At 42.7% G+C, this 25000-nt stretch overlaps 1 protein-coding gene across 1 annotated transcript in view; it reads right to left on the reverse strand.

The window, feature by feature from the left end:
* The window catches only part of LOC128695252 (dual specificity calcium/calmodulin-dependent 3',5'-cyclic nucleotide phosphodiesterase 1A), a 316026-nt gene that overhangs the window by 37896 nt on the left and 253130 nt on the right, over positions 1-25000 (reverse strand). The window contains exons 10-13 of the mRNA XM_070095419.1: positions 24005-24145; positions 22573-22742; positions 19894-20055; positions 3136-3338 (exon numbers count right to left, since the gene is read on the reverse strand). Coding sequence (XP_069951520.1) covers positions 3136-3338; positions 19894-20055; positions 22573-22742; positions 24005-24145 — 676 coding nt within the window. The remainder of the gene's footprint in view (positions 1-3135; positions 3339-19893; positions 20056-22572; positions 22743-24004; positions 24146-25000) is intronic.

Raw genomic sequence — 25000 nt, forward strand, 5'->3', positions numbered from 1 at the left:
TAAACAGCTATTGGAGGATAGATGGGCTAATGAGAGCATAGGCAATGGGGTCGAAGAGGTATGGGGTAGGTTTAAAAATGTAGTGTTAGAGTGTTCAGCAGAAGTTTGTGGTTACAGGAAAGTGGGTGCAGGAGGGAAGAGGAGCGATTGGTGGAATGATGATGTAAAGAGAGTAGTAAGGGAGAAAAAGTTAGCATATGAGAAGTTTTTACAAAGTAGAAGTGATGCAAGGAGGGAAGAGTATATGGAGAAAAAGAGAGAAGTTAAGAGAGTGGTGAAGCAATGTAAAAAGAGAGCAAATGAGAGAGTGGGTGAGATGTTATCAACAAATTTTGTTGAAAATAAGAAAAAGTTTTGGAGTGAGATTAACAAGTTAAGAAAGCCTAGAGAACAAATGGATTTGTCAGTTAAAAATAGGAGAGGAGAGTTATTAAATGGAGAGTTAGAGGTATTGGGAAGATGGAAGGAATATTTTGAGGAATTGTTAAATGTTGATGAAGATAGGGAAGCTGTGATTTCGTGTATAGGGCAAGGAGGAATAACATCTTGTAGGAGTGAGGAAGAGTCAGTTGTGAGTGTGGGGGAAGTTCGTGAGGCAGTAGGTAAAATGAAAGGGGGTAAGGCAGCCGGGATTGATGGGATAAAGATAGAAATGTTAAAAGCAGGTGGGGATATAGTTTTGGAGTGGTTGGTGCAATTATTTAATAAATGTATGGAAGAGGGTAAGGTACCTAGGGATTGGCAGAGAGCATGCATAGTTCCTTTGTATAAAGGCAAAGGGGATAAAAGAGAGTGCAAAAATTATAGGGGGATAAGTCTGTTGAGTGTACCTGGTAAAGTGTATGGTAGAGTTATAATTGAAAGAATTAAGAGTAAGACGGAGAATAGGATAGCAGATGAACAAGGAGGCTTTAGGAAAGGTAGGGGGTGTGTGGACCAGGTGTTTACAGTGAAACATATAAGTGAACAGTATTTAGATAAGGCTAAAGAGGTCTTTGTGGCATTTATGGATTTGGAAAAGGCGTATGACAGGGTGGATAGGGGGGCAATGTGGCAGATGTTGCAAGTGTATGGTGTAGGAGGTAGGTTACTGAAAGCAGTGAAGAGTTTTTACGAGGATAGTGAGGCTCAAGTTAGAGTATGTAGGAAAGAGGGAAATTTTTTCCCAGTAAAAGTAGGCCTTAGACAAGGATGTGTGATGTCACCGTGGTTGTTTAATATATTTATAGATGGGGTTGTAAGAGAAGTAAATGCGAGGGTCTTGGCAAGAGGCGTGGAGTTAAAAGATAAAGAATCACACACAAAGTGGGAGTTGTCACAGCTGCTCTTTGCTGATGACACTGTGCTCTTGGGAGATTCTGAAGAGAAGTTGCAGAGATTGGTGGATGAATTTGGTAGGGTGTGCAAAAGAAGAAAATTAAAGGTGAATACAGGAAAGAGTAAGGTTATGAGGATAACAAAAAGATTAGGTGATGAAAGATTGAATATCAGATTGGAGGGAGAGAGTATGGAGGAGGTGAACGTATTCAGATATTTGGGAGTGGACGTGTCAGCGGATGGGTCTATGAAAGATGAGGTGAATCATAGAATTGATGAGGGAAAAAGAGTGAGTGGTGCACTTAGGAGTCTGTGGAGACAAAGAACTTTGTCCTTGGAGGCAAAGAGGGGAATGTATGAGAGTATAGTTTTACCAACGCTCTTATATGGGTGTGAAGCGTGGGTGATGAATGTTGCAGCGAGGAGAAGGCTGGAGGCAGTGGAGATGTCATGTCTGAGGGCAATGTGTGGTGTGAATATAATGCAGAGAATTCGTAGTTTGGAAGTTAGGAGGAGGTGCGGGATTACCAAAACTGTTGTCCAGAGGGCTGAGGAAGGGTTGTTGAGGTGGTTCGGACATGTAGAGAGAATGGAGCGAAACAGAATGACTTCAAGAGTGTATCAGTCTGTAGTGGAAGGAAGGCGGGGTAGGGGTCGGCCTAGGAAGGGTTGGAGGGAGGGGGTAAAGGAGGTTTTGTGTGCGAGGGGCTTGGACTTCCAGCAGGCATGCGTGAGCGTGTTTGATAGGAGTGAATGGAGACAAATGGTTTTTAATACTTGACGTGCTGTTGGAGTGTGAGCAAAGTAACATTTATGAAGGGATTCAGGGAAACCGGCAGGCCGGACTTGAGTCCTGGAGATGGGAAGTACAGTGCCTGCACTCTGAAGGAGGGGTGTTAATGTTGCAGTTTAAAAACTGTAGTGTAAAGCACCCTTCTGGCAAGACAGTGATGGAGTGAATGATGGTGAAAGTTTTTCTTTTTCGGGCCACCCTGCCTTGGTGGGAATCGGCCGGTGTGATAATAAAAATAAATATATATATATGTATATATATATATATATATATATATATATATATATATATATATATATATATATGTGTGTGTATATATATATATATATATATATATGTATGTATATATATGTATGTATATATATATATGTATATATATATATTATATATATGTATGTATATATATATATATATATATTATATATATGTATGTATGTATATATATATATATATATATATATAGATATATATATATATATATATATATATATATATATATATATATATATATAATTATATATATATGTATATGTCGTGCCGAATAGAGAGAACTTGAGATCTTGGCTTAAATAGCAACGCTCATCTTGCCATATAGGACAAGCAAAAATTTGTGTATGCAATAATTTCGCCAAAATCATTCTGAACCTAACGAAAAAAATATATTTCACTGTGTTTGTTTAGTATTAAATTATTGTAAACAAATCTAAAATATATTTAGTTGGGTTAGGCTAAAATAAGTTGTTCTTGTTATAATAAGGTTAGGTAAGTTTTCTAAGATTCTTTTGGTGCAAAGTTATAAATTTTTATTTCAACATTAATGAAAAAAATATATCTTTAAACGTATAAGAGAAAATTTTAGAAAGAACTTAATTTTAAATGAGTTCTTGCTAATTGACCAGTTTTACATATTCGGCACTATATATATATATAAATATATATATATATATATATATATATATACATATATATATATATATATATATATATATATACATATATTCATATATATGTACACACAAACTCACCGATCTGACTTTCAGCCACGAGTGTGTTGTTCCTGTCACACAGTGGAGAATAGGGCAAGCCTAACTCCCTTTCCTTGTCTCCCTGCCTGAAGAATTCCTCCAAGAGTTGTGTCGTCCAGCGCTCATGAAGTTCCCATCTCTTGCTTGGATGTGAGATGTCACAGCAGTGGAGTACTAGTGACAGTGACTTGGATTTGTCCAAACTGCTGGGGAAAAATGGCGACAACAAAAAGATGTAAATTACTTGACGATATCAACGAAGAGAGATATATTTTGTTGAAGAAGCTACTAGTTTATTGTACACCATCCTATCAGTGCTATGGACGGTAGCGGCTAGTATATTATGCATCCTATATCCTGCTAGTGGCAGCCGCTATTTATTATGGGTCTCATAGTTATCCAGTGAACGGCAGTGCAAGAATACATGGATTCAGTAAAGCCTTTGGAACTAGGCCCACAATAAAGGGTTGAGAGGATTACTGCTGGATATACATTTAAAATTTGTAGTTCCCTCAAGGAAAGAGCTATGATGCTGATAAGGAGCTCTTGATCTTGAGAAGGTGATCTATCCTCCCCTTCACTGGATCGAACCTGATTACCTCCCTTTCCCCATGCCCTGTATGCATAGCTGGCCTTAGGAGGTGCGGGGCCCAATTGGGAACAGTTTTGGTGGGCACCATGTATGGAAAGCAATCAAACTGGGCGTTTAAAAAATGCATGCAAGTTAATAGAGAAAACACACATAAGTTACATTTTAATATAAAATTACATACATATGCGCCTACAAGTAACAAACAAAATTTGTCAAAGTTTAAACTACTCCTAATTTAATTTAATGGACATAATCGCCAAACTGTTCAAACGTTCTTGCTGAATTGATGATCTCAAGTAAGTTTTGATCAGTTTCAGTTTGGAAAAGCTCCTTTCTCCAGATGCCGCCCCCCCCCTTTTTTTTTACTTCGTGTTGTTGTGTATACTAGACAAGCCGAGAGTAGATTAGTCTTGCGCGGGGATCCCTTAGGCGCGGGGTCCAACTGAGAGCAATCGGCTTAAGGCCGGCCATGCCTGTATGACCCCTACGATTATTACTCTTTCCCTGATTATAATAATGCATAATATGTTAGTAACTCATACCAAGAAAGTCGTTCTACCAGTTTCTTGGGTACACTGCAGCGATCACAGAGAACCTTCCCGCTAAAATCATGCCACATGAGAGTTCGTCAGTGCTTTTAACGATTCGGTTGAAAATGGTAAAGTTCATTAACGCTCATTCGCTAAATTTACGTATTTTTGCAACTGTGTGCGATGAAACAGGTAGAAAACAGGAGACATTTTACCACACTGAAGTAGTCTGGTTGTCACACAGCAAAGTTTTAACAATTTTTTTTTTTAACTGAGATACGAAATTAAGCATTATTTGTGGACAATCCATTTAATTTGTCTTCTTGCTTCCAAGACGTGGACTGGTAACAAAAACTAGGATACTTGGTAGATTTTTTTTGTCAGTGAATGAAATGAATTTAGCTCTTCCGATTCTGTAAGTGTTTAAGACAAAAGACAAATTCGGAGCAATGGTTAAAAATACGCAAAAAACCACACAGGCGAAAGAAGCTTGCGACGACGTTTTGGCCCAGTGTGACTTTGTAACTGGTCCAAGTCGGACCAAAACGTCGTCTTAAGCTTTTCTCTCCTATGTGCGGGTTATTTGTGTATTGTTCCAGTCACGGTATTGTGCCATTTTGTTCTTGGTGATTAAAAAAATGACATTCTGTTAAGCTGTGTAAATTCTAATTAATTTCAGTCCTTTCATGACTATAAGGAGGCACCGAAACAAATGAAATTGCTAGGAGCTATGGAGAAACTTTCCAATTAAAAACCCATCTCATACCTGGATATTCAATCCGTTTGAAGGTTCTCCTATACATGTCATTTCACGAATAAGAAACACTAATACAGTTAATATCTGATAGGAGGCTGCAAATGCAATTCAAATAAAGAACATTTATGGATTTCTGGGCACAAGCAAAAGTATTGCAAGGAGATGAATTCTGGTAATATTATCCTCAGTTGCTCCTTCAACATTCGTGATTTTTGTGTTGCAATGTGAGCCAATTCATCGCATTGATATGAAAGCAACAACCAATCAAAAAAATAACAATGGTTATAAATGACCATAATTTTTAAAGGGGTGGACCGGTAAGCCAGCGGAAGGCCTCGGTCAGATGACCAAAAGCTCCAAAGGCGGGTCATCATCTGACTAAGACCCGCGTCAGGAAACATTTGTCCTGTTTCCTGACGAACCTTACCTAACCTAACCGATCAAAAGTGTTGTCTTTTTGGAAGAACTCACAATAAAATTGCAAATATGAAAAAAATTGGTTATGAAATTTTTTTCCAATTTTATGAATCAATGAAACTGCAAATATGAAAAAAAAATCCCGCAGTGAACATGGGAAATAAAACATAAACGCTTTTATGTGCTTACATATCTTCAGAGGAATAAGAAGAAGAGTATGTATGTATAATGTTCGCCAAGACCGGGGTCTTGGCACCGGTCTTAACCTTGCGATGACCCGTGTAGGAAGAAGAGGCAAGCGAAACACATTTTATATGATAAACCTTGACGTGGCACCTCAGAGAAAGTGACAACACCGCATACAAACAAGTCCCGCACAAATCTAACCCACGGCTCTTCTTCCTGTACCTCTAAAGATGTGTGTAAGCACAGGAAAGTGCACGGGTTTTATTTCCTATTCTCACTGTAGTATTTTTTTCACACTATTGACATAATTCTTCCTACTTTGCATTATCATTCATATTCCAAAGACGTCATAATGTTGGATGCTTGAAAGATCTGCGATTATCCACTAGTGAAGCTGCAAACGTACAACGTTTATATAACGAACATAATGAATGAGTGTCGCGATGCGCTCGATTGTAAACACATTAACTGTAAGTGACATAAGTGATGGGGGTACGTGGACCCATAGTCTGGGAAGTGGTACGTGGACCCATAGTCTGGGAAGTGGTACGTGGACCCATAGTGTGGGAAGGGGTACGTGGACCCATAGTCTGGGAAGTGGTACGTGGACCCATAGTCTGGGAAGGGGTACGTAGACCCATAGTCTGGGAAGTGGTACGTGGACCCATAGTGTGGGAAGGGGTACGTGGACCCATAGTGTGGGAAGGGGTACGTGGACCCATAGTCTGGGAAGTGGTACGTGGACCCATAGTATGGGAAGGGGTACGTGGACCCATTGTCTGGGAAGGGGTACGTGGACCCATAGTGTGGGAAGGGGTACGTGGACCCATAGTATGGGAAGGGGTACGTGGACCCATTGTCTGGGAAGGGGTACGTGGACCCATTGTCTGGGAAGGGGTACGTGGACCCATAGTCTGGGAAGGGGTACGTGGACCCGTAGTCGGGGAAGGGGTACGTGGACCCATAGTGTGGGAAGGGGTACGTGGACCCATAGTGTGGGAAGGGGTACGTGGACACATAGTGTGGGAAGGGGTACGTGGACACATAGTGTGGGAAGGGGTACGTGGACCCATAGTGTGGGAAGGGGTACGTGGACCCATAGTGTGGGAAGGGGTACGTGGACCCATAGTGTGGGAAGGGGTACGTGGACCAATAGTCTGGGAAGGGGTACGTGGACCCATAGTCTGGGAAGGAATACGTGAACCCGTAGTCTGGGAAGGGGTACGTGGACCCATAGTCTGGGAAGGGGTACGTGGACCCATAGTCTGGGAAGGGGTACGTGGACCCGTAGTCTGGGAACGGGTACGTGAACCCATAGTCTGGGAAGGGGTACGTGGACCCGTAGTCTGGGAAGGGGTACGTGGACACATAGTGTGGGAAGGGGTACGTGGACACAGTGTGGGAAGGGGTACGTAGACACATAGTGTGGAAAGGGGTACGTGGACACATAGTGTGGGAAGAGGTACGTGGACCCGTAGTCTGGGAAGGGGTACGTGGACCCATAGTCTGGGAAGGGGTACGTGGACACATAGTGTGGGAAGGGGTACGTGGACCCGTAGTCTGGGAAGGGGTACGTGGACCCGTAGTCTGGGAAGGGGTACGTGGACACAGTGTGGGAAGGGGTACGTGGACACATAGTGTGGGAAGGGGTACGTGGACCCGTAGTCTGGGAAGGTGTACGTGGACCCGTAGTCTGGGAAGGGGTACGTGGACACATAGTGTGGGAAGGGGTACGTGGACACAGTGTGGGAAGGGGTACGTAGACACATAGTGTGGGAAGGGGTACGTGGACACATAGTGTGGGAAGAGGTACGTGGACCCGTAGTCTGGGAAGGGGTACGTGGACCCATAGTCTGGGAAGGGGTACGTGGACACATAGTGTGGGAAGGGGTACGTGGACCCGTAGTCTGGGAAGGGGTACGTGGACCCGTAATCTGGGAAGGGGTACGTGGACACATAGTGTGGGAAGGGGTACGTGGACACATAGTGTGGGAAGGGGTACGTGGACCCGTAGTCTGGGAAGGGGTACGTGGACCCGTAGTCTGGGAAGGGGTACGTGGACACAGTGTGGGAAGGGGTACGTGGACACATAGTGTGGGAAGGGGTACGTGGACCCGTAGTCTGGGAAGGTGTACGTGGACCCGTAGTCTGGGAAGGGGTACGTGGACACATAGTGTGGGAAGGGGTACGTGGACACAGTGTGGGAAGGGGTACGTAGACACATAGTGTGGGAAGGGGTACGTGGACACATAGTGTGGGAAGGGGTACGTGGACCCGTAGTCTGGGAAGGGGTACGTGGACCCGTAGTCTGGGAAGGGGTACGTGGACCCGTAGTCTGGGAAGGGGTACGTGGACCCGTAGTCTGGGAAGGGGTACGTGGACACATAGTGTGGGAAGGGGTACGTGGACCCGTAGTCTGGGAAGGGGTACTTGGACCCGTAGTCTGGGAAGGGGTACGTGGACCCGTAGTCTGGGAAGGGATACGTGGACCCGTAGTCTGGGAAGGGGTACGTGGACACATAGTGTGGGAAGGGGTACGTGGACACAGTGTGGGAAGGGGTACGTGGACACAGTGTGGGAAGGGGTACGTGGACCCATAGTCTGGGAAGGGGTACGTGGACACATAGTGTGGGAAGGGGTACGTGGACCCGTAGTCTGGGAAGGGGTACGTGGACCCGTAGTCTGGGAAGGGGTACGTGGACACATAGTGTGGGAAGGGGTACGTGGACCCGTAGTCTGGGAAGGGGTACGTGGACCCGTAGTCTGGGAAGGGGTACGTGGACCCATAGTCTGGGAAGGGGTACGTGGACACATAGTGTGGGAAGGGGTACGTGGACCCGTAGTCTGGGAAGGGGTACGTGGACCCGTAGTCTGGGAAGGGGTACGTGGACCCGTAGTCTGGGAAGGGGTACGTGGACACATATTGTGGGAAGGGGTACGTGGACCCGTAGTCTTGGAAGGGGTACGTGGACCCGTAGTCTGGGAAGGGGTACGTGGACCCGTAGTCTGGGAAGGGGTACGTGGACCCGTAGTCTGGGAAGGGGTACGTGGACCCATAGTCTGGGAAGGGGTACGTGGATCCATAGTCTGGGAAGGGGTACGTGGATCCATAGTCTGGTGAGGGGTACGTGGACCCGTAGTCTGGGAAGGGGTACGTGGACCCATAGTCTGGGAAGGGGTACGTGGACCCATTGTGTGGGAAGGGGTACGTGGACCCATAGTGTGGGAAGGGGTACGTGGACACATAGTGTGGGAAGGGGTACGTGGACCCATAGTGTGGGAAGGGGTACGTGGACCCATAGTGTGGGAAGGGGTACGTGGACCCATAGTGTGGGAAGGGGTACGTGGACACAGTGTGGGAAGGGGTACGTGGACCCATAGTGTGGGAAGGGGTACGTGGAGCCATAGTGTGGGAAGGGGTACGTGGAGCCATAGTGTGGGAAGGGGTACGTGGACCCATAGTGTGGGAAGGGGTACGTGGACCCATAGTGTGGGAAGGTGTACGTGGACACATAGTGTGGGAATGGGTACGTGGACCCATAGTGTGGGAAGGGGTACGTGGACCCATAGTGTGGGAAGGGGTACGTGGACCCATAGTCTGGGAAAGGGTACGTGGACCCATAGTCTGGGAAGGGGTACGTGGACCCATAGTCTGGGAAGGGGTACGTGGACCCATAGTCTGGGAAGGGGTACGTGGACCCATAGTCTGGGAAGGGGTACGTGGACCCATAGTCTGGGAAGGGGTACGTGGACCCATAGTCTGGGAAGGGGTACGTGGACCCATAGTCTGGGAATGGGTACGTGGACCCATAGTCTGGGAATGGGTACGTGGACCCATAGTCTGGGAAGGGGTACGTGGAGCCATAGTCTGGGAAATGGTACGTGGACCCATAGTCTGGGAAGGGGTACGTGGACCCATAGTCTGGGAAGGGGTACGTGGACCCATAGTCTGGGAAGGGGTACGTGGACACATAGTCTGGGAAGGGGTACGTGGACCCATAGTCTGGGAAGGGTTACGTGGACCCATAGTCTGGGAAGGGGTACGTGGACCCATAGTCTGGGAAGGGGTACGTGGACCCATAGTCTGGGAAGGGGTACGTGGACCCATAGTCTGGGAATGGGTACGTGGACCCATAGTCTGGGAATGGGTACGTGGACCCATAGTCTGGGAAGGGGTACGTGGAGCCATAGTCTGGGAAATGGTACGTGGACCCATAGTCTGGGAAGGGGTACGTGGACCCATAGTCTGGGAAGGGGTACGTGGACCCATAGTCTGGGAAGGGGTACGTGGACACATAGTCTGGGAAGGGGTACGTGGACCCATAGTCTGGGAAGGGTTACGTGGACCCATAGTCTGGGAAGGGGTACGTGGACCCATAGTCTGGGAATGGGTACGTTACCTGAAATTGTTTGGAACCCCTTGCTTTGATTTACTAAATTTTTTTTAGTGGTTGTCTCCGGCCATATTAATCGATGAATAAAATGCAACTAAGAAAATTACTATGAAATATAATTAATAATAAGCATTCTTCTCTTATTACAGCAAAAGATTAGTTGTTGTAAATTTCCTTGAAGATTTTAACATCGGTTACCATTTTGATTTTAACAACCTAATTATTATTATTATTATTATAATCAAGGGGGAAGCGCTAAACCCGGAGGATTATACAGCGCCTGGGGGGGGGGATGTGGAAGGCATTCAGGCTTAATTCGGGGAACTGGAGCACAGATCCAATTCCCTAAATCAAGAGCCTCTCACCAACATCAAGGAACCTTCCTTGAGGGGTTAACAACCTAAATCTAATTATCATTATTGTGGAAAATTTTATAGGGTGATTACCTTTATGTACCTCAACATTATATACATACAAGTCATCTCATTTGGAGACAACCATATTGTTTACCGTAGTCACCCCGTGTAGACATGTGAGAAAACTTAACCACCTCTGGTCACGGCAGGTGGTTCCTTCGACCTCACAATCTTATCCATATCTATCCGAGACCAGTATGGATTGGATAGCACCCACAAGTACGGTGCTACTAATTAATTGTGGACTGTATAGATGATAGTAGTGTAACTGAATGCAGGGGGGTGGGGTAGGTTACACATGGATATATCCATCAAGGAAAACACTTGTACATAATCTCTCCACTTACCAGATATTCTCTGGTGGTCACTTGATGTAGCTGGATCACCCATAACCTATCCAATTACAACATACCTAACTGGCCAGTATCAGTCTGTTATAACTAGAAAGGTTACTTAACTGTGGGTGATTGATACTCCTTATTTCCTCCATTCACCATCTCATTTCGATGTCCTGCTACACCGACACGGTTCTTATTCCAGCAGGACGAGGTATCCGTTGGTCTGTCCCGGTTTAGAAGTCGTGACTCAATGAACTTCACTATCCTCGATACGAGAATCACGCGTTCACTCGGAGCAGGGCGATCTATTTCACAACCCCGCATTCTCTTAACTTAATGTTATTATCACTGATTACATTACCATTCACAAGACGATTTAACGTCTCATGATTATTATACACATTAGAGGTCACTCCATTAAGATCTGAGGCCGATGAGTGAGGATTAACTCACGGGTATTTCCCCTGGATACACACCATGGCCGCGCACCAGTCACACCCGGTCGAACCATTATTCACTAATTTTACCACCTTATTACGGTGGTCCCGTGAATCACGTTCCCTCACTCTCCACCAGGAACAGTTACGACACTTCCTATTATGAAAAGAGGCCTATATTAATCCTTACGCCGCAGTGAACGCCAATTTCCTGGTTCCATGCTTTCCCAGCCTCCTCACTACATTCAAAACACTCCCGCCTCCCCATGCCCCAGTTCGATCTCTCCCCCCACACATCAGCGCATGCGCAAAGGGAACTCTTGGTTCTATCCTATTGTCAAATACATTTTTGACTCATGTCGACACATTAAACACCTATTAGGCGCTATAGCTTCGGAAAATCAAAAAAAAATTCCACACTGCGGCCGGGCGGAGATCGTTGCTAGACGACTTACATAATGTGGAATACAATTTTCCCATCTTCACTGGCCACCTGGCTTGGGAACTCCAACATGGTATTTACATAATCACCCATTAATTCTTTCCACCTGTTAACTCCTCAGGTAGGGCTCCATCCAAAGCACACTCAAGCCTCCATGCTTCTGGTATTAACAATTTCCCTCTTATTGTAAGGTGTGACACTAAGTCTATGCTCTCGGGGTTAATATATTGGGCATACTGGAATTATGAGACTTTAACAATAACAAGTCTCTCTCAGTATCCCAAGTCAGCCCCAACACATTACTGCATATAGGGACTTCAACTCCATGGCCATCCATATTTATTGATCCCTCAAAATGGACTAATTACTGTTCCATTCTCTCAGGGGCATAAGCCTATGCTCCATGGATTAATTTATTGGGCATACTGGAATTATGAGACTTTAACAATAACAAGTCTCTCTCAGTATCCCAAGTCAGCCCCAGCACATTACTGCATTATTTCATTAACCCCTTCACATATCCTCATTAGTTCCTCTTCAGTTGACGTCACACCCGGAAATTGTCCACATAAGATTATTTACCCAATTACTTCTCTCAGTGGACCATCTGTGCACTTAAGGTGTGCATTTATCGTCGCCTGAAGTAAGAACAATTTATTATTTAACTATTTATTAATTATATCATTATAAGCAGTCAACAATTTTGGTGTCTTGCTCAGTTCGCAGAGCTGGGCCCTTTAACTGTCCATATGCCATCCTATAATTAGTAGGTAATTCTGGACGGTCGAGCTTCCACGGAAGTCGCACCCAGTAATGTCCAGATTCACATTTAACATCCTTCAGGTATTGTTCCTGAGTAAAGGAATCATTTGGACTTTCCTCATTTATATTAATCCCTATGCTGTCCAGCTCCCACAAATTAGACTGGTTCAACATCATTCTCGATAGAAGAATACTTGTACTGGGTTGACCTTTTATGGGCAAGACACCGTGACTGTATTCACTACCTCCTCTAGTCATTATTACTAGGCGGTAGTTTGCCATATATTACATGGCCCGTACCAGTGTTGAGGAGAGTGACGCCGCATGCTTTTGGATTTATGCCCTTTATCCTGAATTATTACATCCAACACCGGCAAGGCTACCTCAGCTAGGCCATCATTATTGCCATTAGCTGCAACCTTTACATCAGTCACTGTAGTGTCAGGGTTATTAACATTATCATTACTGTCACCATTATTATAAGAATCACATACAACCCTGCACATAACTGTATGGTGCCTTCTCTTGTTGCATTGATAGCAAATGTTCAATTTGGTATGACAATCCTTTACATTATGATTGTCTAGACATCTGATAAATCTGTCAAGTTCTTTCATTCTTTCCACTTTAATATCCCATGAATTATAGGCATTACAATTTTTAGTGAAATGAGTACCCTTGCAGAAGAGACAGTCTCTCCTTTCCTTGCCTGACTTCTTATTAACTGGGTTACCCTTACTGAGGTACTTATCCTCATACCTTTATGTGAGGAACCACTATTACTGATTCCTGTCACTTGATATGTGCCTATTTAACTCAACTATGATTATTACCACTGGGATTATTTTTCCCTTTTGGGACTTGACAGATACTTCAGAGTCATTATGTGTTATATCCTTAGAACTGTTTGGCTGACTGGTCTGCAATTGAACAATTAATTCCTGCCGACCAAGCCTGATTTCATCCAGACCGTACTCTGGAGGTTTTGGCAAACCCACCCTTTGCATTAATAGGTTGATCCAATGCCTGGCTTACACCCTTTAATTTATTCAAAGCCTTACTTTTACAAGACAGGTTTTCTTCCAATTCGTAATGTTGATTAATTAAAACATTCATTTCCATTCCATCTGCACAATTCTCCAACAGATCTCTTTCACAGTCTTTAAACCACAATTTGTACCAATCAAGTCTACTCTCTAAAGCATCTAAATATAAGTTTAATTCATTAGGGTTCACGGTTCTTTGATTCATTAAATCAAATGCCTTCGTCACATGGCCTTTAATAGCCTGTAATGATGCTTTCATTACTCTAAAATCCACGGACTTGTCAGCCACATTAACTCCATCAGATCCAGTCATGGTTAGAGAATTATTAATCACTGATTATACAACTTAAGTAGGCACCTTATAAGAGTAATTCTTGCACTTTACTCTTGTATAAATCCTAGCCACACATGTGTTAGCAATTACTTGGGCTAATTATCATCCACCACACGATCGATTAAACTTGTGTACCCTATACCCACTTCCTTCAATCAGTCACTTAATTATTAAGTAATTAATTCAATTAATTTTTTCACTGATTGCATCCGGTTTGAAGGACCAGCGGGCAGATGTGGAAAATTTTATAGGGTGATTACCTTTATGTACCTCAACATTATATACATACAAGTCATCTCATTGGGAGACAACCATATTGTTTACCGTAGTCACCCCGTGTAGACATGTGAGAAAACTTAACCACCTCTGGTCACGGCAGGTGGTTCCTTCGACCTCACAATCTTATCCATATCTATCCGAGACCAGTATAGATTGGATAGCACCCACAAGTACGGTGCTACTAATTAATTGTGGACTGTATAGATGATATTAGTGTAACTGAATGAAGGGGGGGGGGGGTAGGTCACACATGGTTATATCCATCAAGGAAAACACTTGTACATAATCTCTCCACTTAACAGATATTCTCTGGTGGTCACTTGATGTAGCTGGATCACCCATAACCTATCCAATTACAACATACCTAACTGGCCAGTATCAGTCTGTTATAACTAGAAAGGTTACTTAACTGTGGGTGATTGATACTCCTTATTTCCTCCATTCACCATCTCATTTCGATGTCCTGCTACACCGACACGGTTCTTATTCCAGCAGGACGAGGTATCCGTTGGTCTGTCCCGGTTTAGAAGTCGTGACTCAATGAACTTCACTATCCTCGATACGAGAATCACGCGTTCACTCGGAGCAGGGCGATCTATTTCACAACCCCGCATTCTCTTAACTTAATGTTATTATCACTGATTACATTACCATTCACAAGACGATTTAACGTCTCATAATTATTATACACATTAGAGGTCACTCCATTAAGATCTGAGGCCGATGAGTGAGGATTAACTCAGGGGTATTTCCCCTGGACACACACCATAGCCGCGCACCAGTCACACCCGGTCGAACCATTATTCACTAATTTTACCACCTTATTACAGTGGTCCTGTGAATCACGTTCCCTCACTCTCCACCAGGAACAGTTATGACACTTCCTATTATGAAAGGAGGCCTATATTAATCCTTAGGCCGCCGTGAACGCCAATTTCCTGGTTCCATGCTTTCCCAGCCTCCTCACTACATTCAAAACACTCCTGCCTCCCCGTGCCCCAGTTCGACCTCTCCCCCCGCACATCAGCGCATGCGCAAAGGGAACTCTTGGTTCTATCCTATTGTCAAATACATTTTTGACTCATATCGACACATTAAACACCTATTAGGCGCTATAGCTTCGGAAAATCAAAAAAAATTTCCACAATTATCATTTAATTATGCTTTAATATGGAATTAAATTTTATTATGTACTTGATTACTTTATTTCAAGTGTAGTTTTATGGATTCCTTCAAATCTATATAATAAAAGTTTTGGATGATCATTTTTTTTTCATATGTATGTCGTGCCGAATAAGCCAAACCCGAGAGTTAGGCCTAAATGGCAAGAGTACAACACCTAGCTCTGTTGGGTGCGTGATTCTTGTAGGATTGTAAGGTCCCGTGGGTTAGTGTCGTGAATTTTCGCTCACCATGAGGCGGGCTAAAACAACATAGGTTCGATCCCCCGGCAAGCCGCAGGGTTACTGATATATATATATATATAGATATATAATATTCTTTCAACACACCGGCCGTATCCCACCGAGGCTGGGTGGCCCAAAAGGAAAAACGAAAGTTTCTCCTTTTACATTTAGTAATATATACAGGAGAAGAGGTTACTAGCCACTTGCTCCCAGCATTTTAGTCGCCTCCTACAACACGCATGGCTTACGGAAGAAGAATTCTGTTCCACTTCCCCATGGAGGTAAGAGAAAAAATAAACAAGAGCAAGAAAACAGAAGAAAACCCAGAGGGGTGTGTATATATATGCTTGTACATGTGTGTGTAGTGTGACCTAAGTGTAAGTAGAAGTAGCAAGACGTACCTGAAACCTTGCATGTTTATGAGACAGAAAAATGGACACTAGCAATCCTACCATCATGTAAAACAATTACAGGCTTTCGTTTTACACTCACTTGGCAGGACGGTAGTACCTCCCTGGGTGGTTGCTGTTTACCAACCTACTACCTAATATATATATATATATTATATATATATATATATATATATATATATATATATATATATATATATATATATATATATATATATATATATATATATATATATATATATATTATTCTTATTATCACACTGGCCGATTCCCACCAAGGCAGGGTGGCCCGAAAAAGAAAACCTTTCACCATCATTCACTCCATCACTGTCTTGCCAGAAGGGTGCTTTACACTATAGTTTTTAAACTGCAACATTAACACCACCTCTAGAACTGTCCTAGGGACCCTCATCCTCAAAGAAAAGAATAAACTTGCTTCAGGGAAAACTCAAGGTTCTCCCTGAAGCTGTTTGAGAATTTTCTCCTACCACCCCCTATATTTAATATATATTTTATTTAAAGACAAAATACACATTGACAAAACATTCACAAAGATACAGTGGAAAGTAAAACAACATAGGTAACTCAGAGCTACATCTCGAATACTTCGTCCAGCTCCCCGGCGGTGGGCCGCATGCCCAGAATGCTGCAGGCATTTCCTCTCTGGATCGCAACACTGAGTCTCTGAAAGAGGAAGCTGGTCGCCCTGTGGTCCTTGGTTTCTAGGATGAGCTTTTCACCCAGCTCTTTGAGGAACTTTAGAGCACACTTGCCCTATGCTCCAAGGGTCTCTGACCCTGTTGGGATGAAGCTATAGAAAGGGGGAAGGTCTTCATATTTGCGGATCTTCTGAGTCTCCCTGTGGCTGGCAGCTCCATCCCCTTCAGCTGTGGAGTATGGCAAGTAGGTGTCTGCCAGTGTGGCGGCACAGGTGTAGTCCCAGGCAATCTGCTTTCCATCCTTCCAAGGTAGCATAGTGGCTCCATCAGGACGCTTTTGACTTCCGTCAGATCTCTGTACTTGGGGTTCCCGTTGAGCTGGGCAACGGGCTGTGGCGAGGCTTCTCTTTATGATGTCATTCACCTCCTCATGTCTGGCATACTTCCCCTCTGCTGTGTGACACACGAGACCATGAAGTCCGAATTGATCCGCTGTCGCCCTGCCGCAAATACACCTATGTTCGGTGAGGATGGGGGTGGCTAGGTGAAGAGCAACACCAATCCGAATGGCCTGTGGGTCGAGACATATATATATATATACATATATATATATATATATATATATATATATATATATATATATATATATATATATATAATATATATATATATATATAATATATATATATGCAATACGCTCAAAGTAAACAGGTGATTTCAGAATATGCAAAACAACCACTGTGAAAGAATAGAGAAGTTCCAAGCGCTTTCGTGACTACTCACATTATCACACTGTTCCTTGATAATGTGAGTAGTCACAAAGGCGCTTGGAACTTCTCTATTCTTTCACAGTGGTTGTTTTGCATATATATATATATATATATATATATATATATATATATATATATATATATATATATATATATATTATTATTATTATCACACTGGCCGATTCCCACCAAGGCAGGGTGGCCCGAAAAAGAAAAACTTTCACCATCATTCACTCCATCACTGTCTTGCCAGAAGGGTGCTTTACACTACAGTTTTTAAACTGCAACATTAACACCCCTCCTTCAGAGTGCAGGCACTGTACTTCCCATCTCCAGGACTCAAGTCCGGCCTGCCGGTTTCCCTGAACCCCTTCATAAATGTTACTTTGCTCACACTCCAACAGCACGTCAAGTATTAAAAACCATTTGTCTCCATTCACTCCTATCAAACACGCTCACGCATGCCTGCTGGAAGTCCAAGCCCCTCGCACACAAAACCTCCTTTACCCCCTCCCTCCAACCTTTCCTAGGCCGACCCCTACCCCGCCTTCCTTCCACTACAGACTGATACACTCTTGAAGTCATTCTGTTTCGCTCCATTCTCTCTACATGTCCGAACCACCTCAACAACCCTTCCTCAGCCCTGTGGACAACAGTTTTGGTAATCCCGCACCTCCTCCTAACTTCCAAACTACGAATTCTCTGCATTATATTCACACCACACATTGCCCTCAGACATGACATCTCCACTGCCTCCAGCCTTCTCCTCGCTGCAACATTCATCACTCATGCTTCACACCCATATATGAGCATTGGTAAAACTATACTCTCATTCATTCCCCTCTTTGCCTCCAAGGACAAAGTTCTTTGTCTCCACAGACTCCTAAGTGCACCACTCACCCTTTTCCCCATATCAGTTCTGTGATTCACCTCATCTTTCATAGACCCATCCGCTGACACGTCCACTCCCAAATATCTGAATACATTCACCTCCTCCATACTCTCTCCCTACAATCTGATATCCAATCTTTCATCACCTAATCTTTTTGTTATCCTCATAACCTTACTCTTTCCTGTATTCACTTTTAATTTTCTTCTTTTGCATACCCTACCAGATTCATCCACCAATCTCTGCAACTTCTCTTCAGAATCTCCCAAGAGCACAGTGTCATCAGAAAAGAGCAACTGTGAGAACTCCCACTTTATGTGTGATTCTTTATCTTTTAACTCCACACGCCTCTTGCCAAGACCCTCGCATTTACTTCTCTTACAACCCCATCTATAAATATATTAAACAACTACGGTGACATCACACATCCTTGCCTAAGGCCTACTTTTACTGGGAAATAATTTCCCTCTTTCCTACATACTCTAACTTGAGCCTCACTATCCTCGTAAAAACTCTTCACTGCTTTCAGTAACCTACCTCCTACACCATACACCTGCAACATCTGCCACATTGCCCCCCTATCCACCCTGTCATACGCCTTTTCGAAAACCATAAATGCCACAAAGACCTCTTTAGCCTTATCTAAATACTGTTCACTTATGTGTTTCACTGTAAATATCTGGTCCACACACCCCCTACCTTTCCTAAAGCCTCCTTTTTCATCTGATATCCTATTCTCCGTCTTACTCTTAATTCTTTCAATAATAACTCTACCATACACTTTACCAGGTATACTCAACAAACTTATCCCCCTATAATTTTTGCACTCTCTTTTGTCCCCTTTGCCTTTATACAAAGGAACTATGCATGCTCTCTGCCAATCCCTAGGTACCTTACCTTCTTCCATACATTTATTAAATAATTGCACCAACCACTCCAAAACTATATCCCCACCTGCTTTTAACATTTCTATCTTTATCCCATCAATCCCGGCCAATATATATATATATATATATATATATATATATATATATATATATATATATATATATATATATATATATATATATATATATATGAGAGAGAGAGAAAGATTTGAAAAAAGGCGTTATACGCAGAATTAAGTTACGAGAATGATCAGGAAGGGTACATTGGATACATTGTCAATTTTAGTCGACGATTCTCTCCAAAGTAAACTTTATCCAGTCTATTAGAACTCGACCTTCAGGGGAAAACATCGTCTGATATGTTGATAAATTAGACACATGTGCAACTCTTGGGTATCTTTATTGAGGAAACGTTTCGCCACAGTGGCTTCATCAGTCCATACATAGGAGAAACTTGAAGAACAGGAGGAGAATGAGGTAATCAGTCCCTCAACCTTGAGTCGATGTGTTCAGTCCATCAATCTTGAGTAGAATACGGCAGATGAGCGGAGAAGCAGCTTATAAACCGTATGGCAGGAGAGGTGCAGCAGTCAAGAGTTGCACATGTGTCTAATTTATCAACATGTCGGTTCTCTGAACCATTCATCTACAAATCGTCTGATATAAACTTTGCTCACTATTACGCGTCACTTACACTCATCGGTGGGCTCGTTGCCCAAGCGAGCAACACGCAGCATAAAAAAACCATACCCCCGGCCGGGATTGAACCCGTGTCATTACGATTTCTTAAGTCAACACGCAGCATACCTCGAGTCCTGCAGTGCAAGCATTGTCTTCATGGCCTTGATTTGTTGGAAGTGTGACGACATGTCGGTGGCCAAGACCATTTCGATGACCAGGCTGCGAAACTCTCGGTATTCCTCCCGAGACAAGTTAACCAGCACGTTATGCTCCTCCGCACGCAGTAATCTGGGGAGAAACAGTGTTCAGTTTTAGTTCAATAGCATTATTATGCACCTCATGGCCATCTCTCACTGTTATTATGCACCTCATGGCCATCTCTCACTGTTATTATGCACCTCATGGCCATCTCTCACTGTTATTATGCACCTTATGGCCACCTCTCACTGTTATTATGCACCTCATGGCCATCTCTCACTGTTATTATGCACCTCATGTCCATCTCTCACTGTTATTATGCACCTCATGGCCATCTCTCACTGTTATTATGCACCTCATGGCCATCTCTCACTGTTATTATGCACCTCATGGCCATCTCTCACTGTTATTATGCACCTCATGGCCATCTCTCACTGTTATTATGCACCTCATGGCCATCTCTCACTGTTATTATGCACCTCATGGCCATCTCTCACTTATTATGCACCTCATGGCCATCTCTCACTGTTATTATGCACCTCGTGGCCATCTCTCACTGTTATTATGCACCTCATGGCCATCTCTCACTTATTATGCACCTCATGGCCATCTCTCACTGTTATTATGCACCTCATGGCCATCTCTCACTTATTATGCACCTCATGGCCATCTCTCACTGTTATTATGCACCTCATGGCCATCTCTCACTGTTATTATGCACCTCATGGCCATCTCTCACTTATTATGCACCTCATGGCCATCTCTCACTGTTATTATGCACCTCGTGGCCATCTCTCACTGTTATTATGCACCTCATGGCCATCTCTCACTTATTATGCACCTCATGGCCATCTCTCACTGTTATTATGCACCTCATGGCCATCTCTCACTGTTATTATGCACCTCATGGCCATCTCTCACTTATTATGCACCTCATGGCCATCTCTCACTGTTATTATGCACCTCGTGGCCATCTCTCACTGTTATTATGCACCTCATGGCCATCTCTCACTTATTATGCACCTCATGGCCATCTCTCACTGTTATTATGCACCTCATGGCCATCTCTCACTTATTATGCCCCTCATGGCCATCTCTCACTGTTATTATGCACCTCATGGCCATCTCTCACTGTTATTATGCACCTCATGGCCATCTCTCACTTATTATGCACCTCATGGCCATCTCTCACTGTTATTATGCACCTCGTGGCCATCTCTCACTGTTATTATGCACCTCATGGCCATCTCTCACTTATTATGCACCTCATGGCCATCTCTCACTGTTATTATGCACCTCATGGCCATCTCTCACTGTTATTATGCACCTCATGGCCATCTCTCACTGTTATTATGCACCTCATGGCCATCTCTCACTTATTATGCACCTCATGGCCATCTCTCACTGTTATTATGCACCTCATGGCCATCTCTCACTGTTATTATGCACCTCATGGCCATCTCTCACTTATTATGCACCTCATGGCCATCTCTCACTGTTATTATGCACCTCATGGCCATCTCTCACTGTTATTATGCACCTCATGGCCATCTCTCACTGTTATTATGCACCTCATGGCCATCTCTCACTTATTATGCACCTCATGGCCATCTCTCACTGTTATTATGCACCTCATGGCCATCTCTCACTGTTATTATGCACCTCATGGCCATCTCTCACTGTTATTATGCACCTCATGGCCATCTCTCACTGTTATTATGCACCTCATGGCCATCTCTCACTTATTATGCACCTCATGGCCATCTCTCACTGTTATTATGCACCTCATGGCCATCTCTCACTGTTATTATGCACCTCATGGCCATCTCTCACTTATTATGCACCTCGTGGCCATCTCTCACTTATTATGCACCTCGTGGCCATCTCTCACTGTTATTATGCACCTCATGGCCATCTCTCACTGTTATTATGCACCTCATGGCCATCTCTCACTGTTATTATGCACCTCATGGCCATCTCTCACTGTTATTATGCACCTCATGGCCATCTCTCACTGTTATTATGCACCTCATGGCCATCTCTCACTGTTATGCACCTCATGGCCATCTCTCACTGTTATTATGCACCTTATGGCCATCTCTCACTGTTATTATGCACCTCATGGCCATCTCTCACTGTTATTATGCACCTCATGGCCGTCTCTCACTGTTATTATGCACCTCATGGCCATCTCTCACGCTATTTCTAATTAATTATAAACCAACAATTATTATAGTACTGATGCACATGAGACCTTTTAAAAACATCCATATGTACACTCCATATGTACATCCATATGTACACTCCATATGTACATCCATATGTACACTCAGCATTGCCAATGTTTTTAAATTTAGTTGAGTGGTAATCAAAAGGTTTCAGAGGATCTGGAAGTTTTGGTAGTTGCAGTGGTTATGAATTATTTACAAATTTATGGTCTGTGTGTGGGGAGGGGGAGGGGAACTAAGTCTTTTGAGACAAGAAACTTAGATTAACCAGTCAGTAATATATACACATGTGTGTGTTAGTTTATCTAAGTTCAGAGTTTCTTTAATCCCTGTTTACCCAAAAATCCAATAATAATAATAATAATAATAATAAATATACCTGAAGGCAGCACAGATGTGATGATTCTCAAGAACTGCACGATCGTTATAAAGAATGGCTGTCTCGGAGCCAGACATGACGTGGAAGTTGTTGGTGGTGCCAGTATGTTCATAGTCATGGATGAGTGCTGCCATTAACGTCGCCAGGATCTCCACATCGTTCAGCCAGTTCTGGAAAGCGGCAAACGCTTATTCAGAATGGAAGAAATAGTACTTTAACCTGTTACTGCAAATGTGAAGGACTGCCACAGTGAAATGAAGAAGGAACAGAAATGTTTGATCGCTCTCTGGTGCTTCCAGGCACATCATCAGAGGAAACATTACGTATTCCACTGAAAATAGAGAGTGACCTGCAAACATTTTTTACTATATAAGTTTTGTAACTGATAAGGTATTACTTGCAGAGATTAAACAAAACATGTATTTTATATATATATATATATATATATATATATATATATATATATATATATATATATATATATATATATATATATATATATATATATATATGTGTGTGTGTGTGTGTGTAGATGAATGGTTCAGAGAACCGACATGTTGATAAATTAGACACATGTGCAACTCTTGGGTATCTTTATTGAGGAAACATTTCGCCACACAGTGGCTTCATCAGTCCATACATAGAAGAAACTTGAAGAACAGGAGGAGAATGAGGTAATCAGTCCCTCAACCTTGAGTCGATGTGGTCAGTCCTTCAATCTTGAGTAGAATACGGCAGATGAGCGGAGAAGCAGCTTATAAACCGTATGGCAGGAGAGGTGCAGCAGTCGTAGGTGGTGTCACATTTGTTCAATGTGGAAGTAGGTCGTGCCCAAGAATTGATGGACTGACCACATCGACTCAAGGTTGAGGGACTGATTACTTCATTCTCCTCCTGTTCTTCAAGTTTCTCCTATGTATGGACTGATGAAGCCACTGTGTGGCGAAACGTTTCCTCAATAAAGATACCCAAGAGTTGCACATGTGTTTAATTTAACAACATGTCGGTTCTTTGAACCATTCATATATATATATATATATATATATATATATATATATATATATATATATATATATATATATATATATATATATATATATATTGGTATGTATTATATGATATAAAATAGTTATCTACATCTGTACATCTAAAATTTCAATTAACATGATATAAAATTCACATTTAAAACAATCCTTCACGTGGAAGGGGGAGGAGGCCTTGTGGCGGGGAAAGGCTTTTGATCCTAAAAACTAGAGCTACCTACCTATTCATCCTACCTATTCATCCCATTTCCCAGGCGTTATATTATCTACGAGTTTAATGATAATTGCAACTGATCCGGTTTCATAATAACCATTATTATTATTATTATTATTATTATTATTATTATTATTATTATTATTATTATTATTAAGGAAGTTGGACAGTTTACCATGAGACCCGTCTGGGAGAGCATGTAGTGCATGGTTTGGAGAACATCAGCAGCGTGGATGTTGTTGTGGTAAGGGTTCTTGTACTTGCAGTATCCGCTCTCCACTTGCGTCAAGAACGTCTCCAGGGTGGCCGGAGGCATCTGTGAGATCGTAGGCATGTTAAGCACCACACAATACGATACTGTGGCCAAGTCTTCCAAGAGTACCTCTCAAGTACCATGAAGTATGTGGCACGGCACTGTCAACATTGTCATCACAATTTTTTTTTTTTTTTTTTTTTGGGGGGGGGGGGGTAATTCCCTTCAAGGTGGAAGGCCTCGTTGCTAATAATGGGCTTTTGACACTCAGAAAAAGAGATATTCCCAACTCCTTTCGATCAACCTATAACCTACGGGATGAGCGTCTCTGAGTGACTAATATTGATTTTACTGACAATATACCCAAAATATCTGGAGGGAAATAAAGCACATTGAGTAAATCCGAAAAAGAATGAGGATGCAGGAAAATTTAGTGTTGCAGTGCGCTGATCTTTATGCTTTATGTAATTTATGACGTAATTTAATGCTTTATGTAATTTATGACGTAATTTAATGCTTTATGTAATTTATGACGTAATTTTTGATAAGTAAGACACTTGTACAACGCTTGGAAATCTTTGTTCATTATTTATCGTCGTGTCGGTTTTCTAAAGCATTTATTCATGACGTAATTTTTATTGATTAAGGAAATAAAGAATGGGATATCATTTATCAGTTGATAAATGATATCCCAGGAGATTAACAGAGCCATTTAAAATTTTATTCCAAAATTTGTGCATATAAACTACTTTTTTTGGTTTTGTAATTAGCCCAAGCCATGCCATATATTTTTACTAATTCACTTATGTTGAAATTAAATTTATAGTAAAATAAAATGGCAAATACACAATAAATACTAGTGACCCAAAGAAGAAAACACATTCACCATGACTCGTTCAATAGTCTTTCCAAATTATG

This window comes from Cherax quadricarinatus, chromosome 50 (genome assembly GCF_038502225.1).
Source record: "Cherax quadricarinatus isolate ZL_2023a chromosome 50, ASM3850222v1, whole genome shotgun sequence".
Classification (NCBI taxonomy): Eukaryota; Metazoa; Arthropoda; class Malacostraca; order Decapoda; family Parastacidae; genus Cherax; species Cherax quadricarinatus.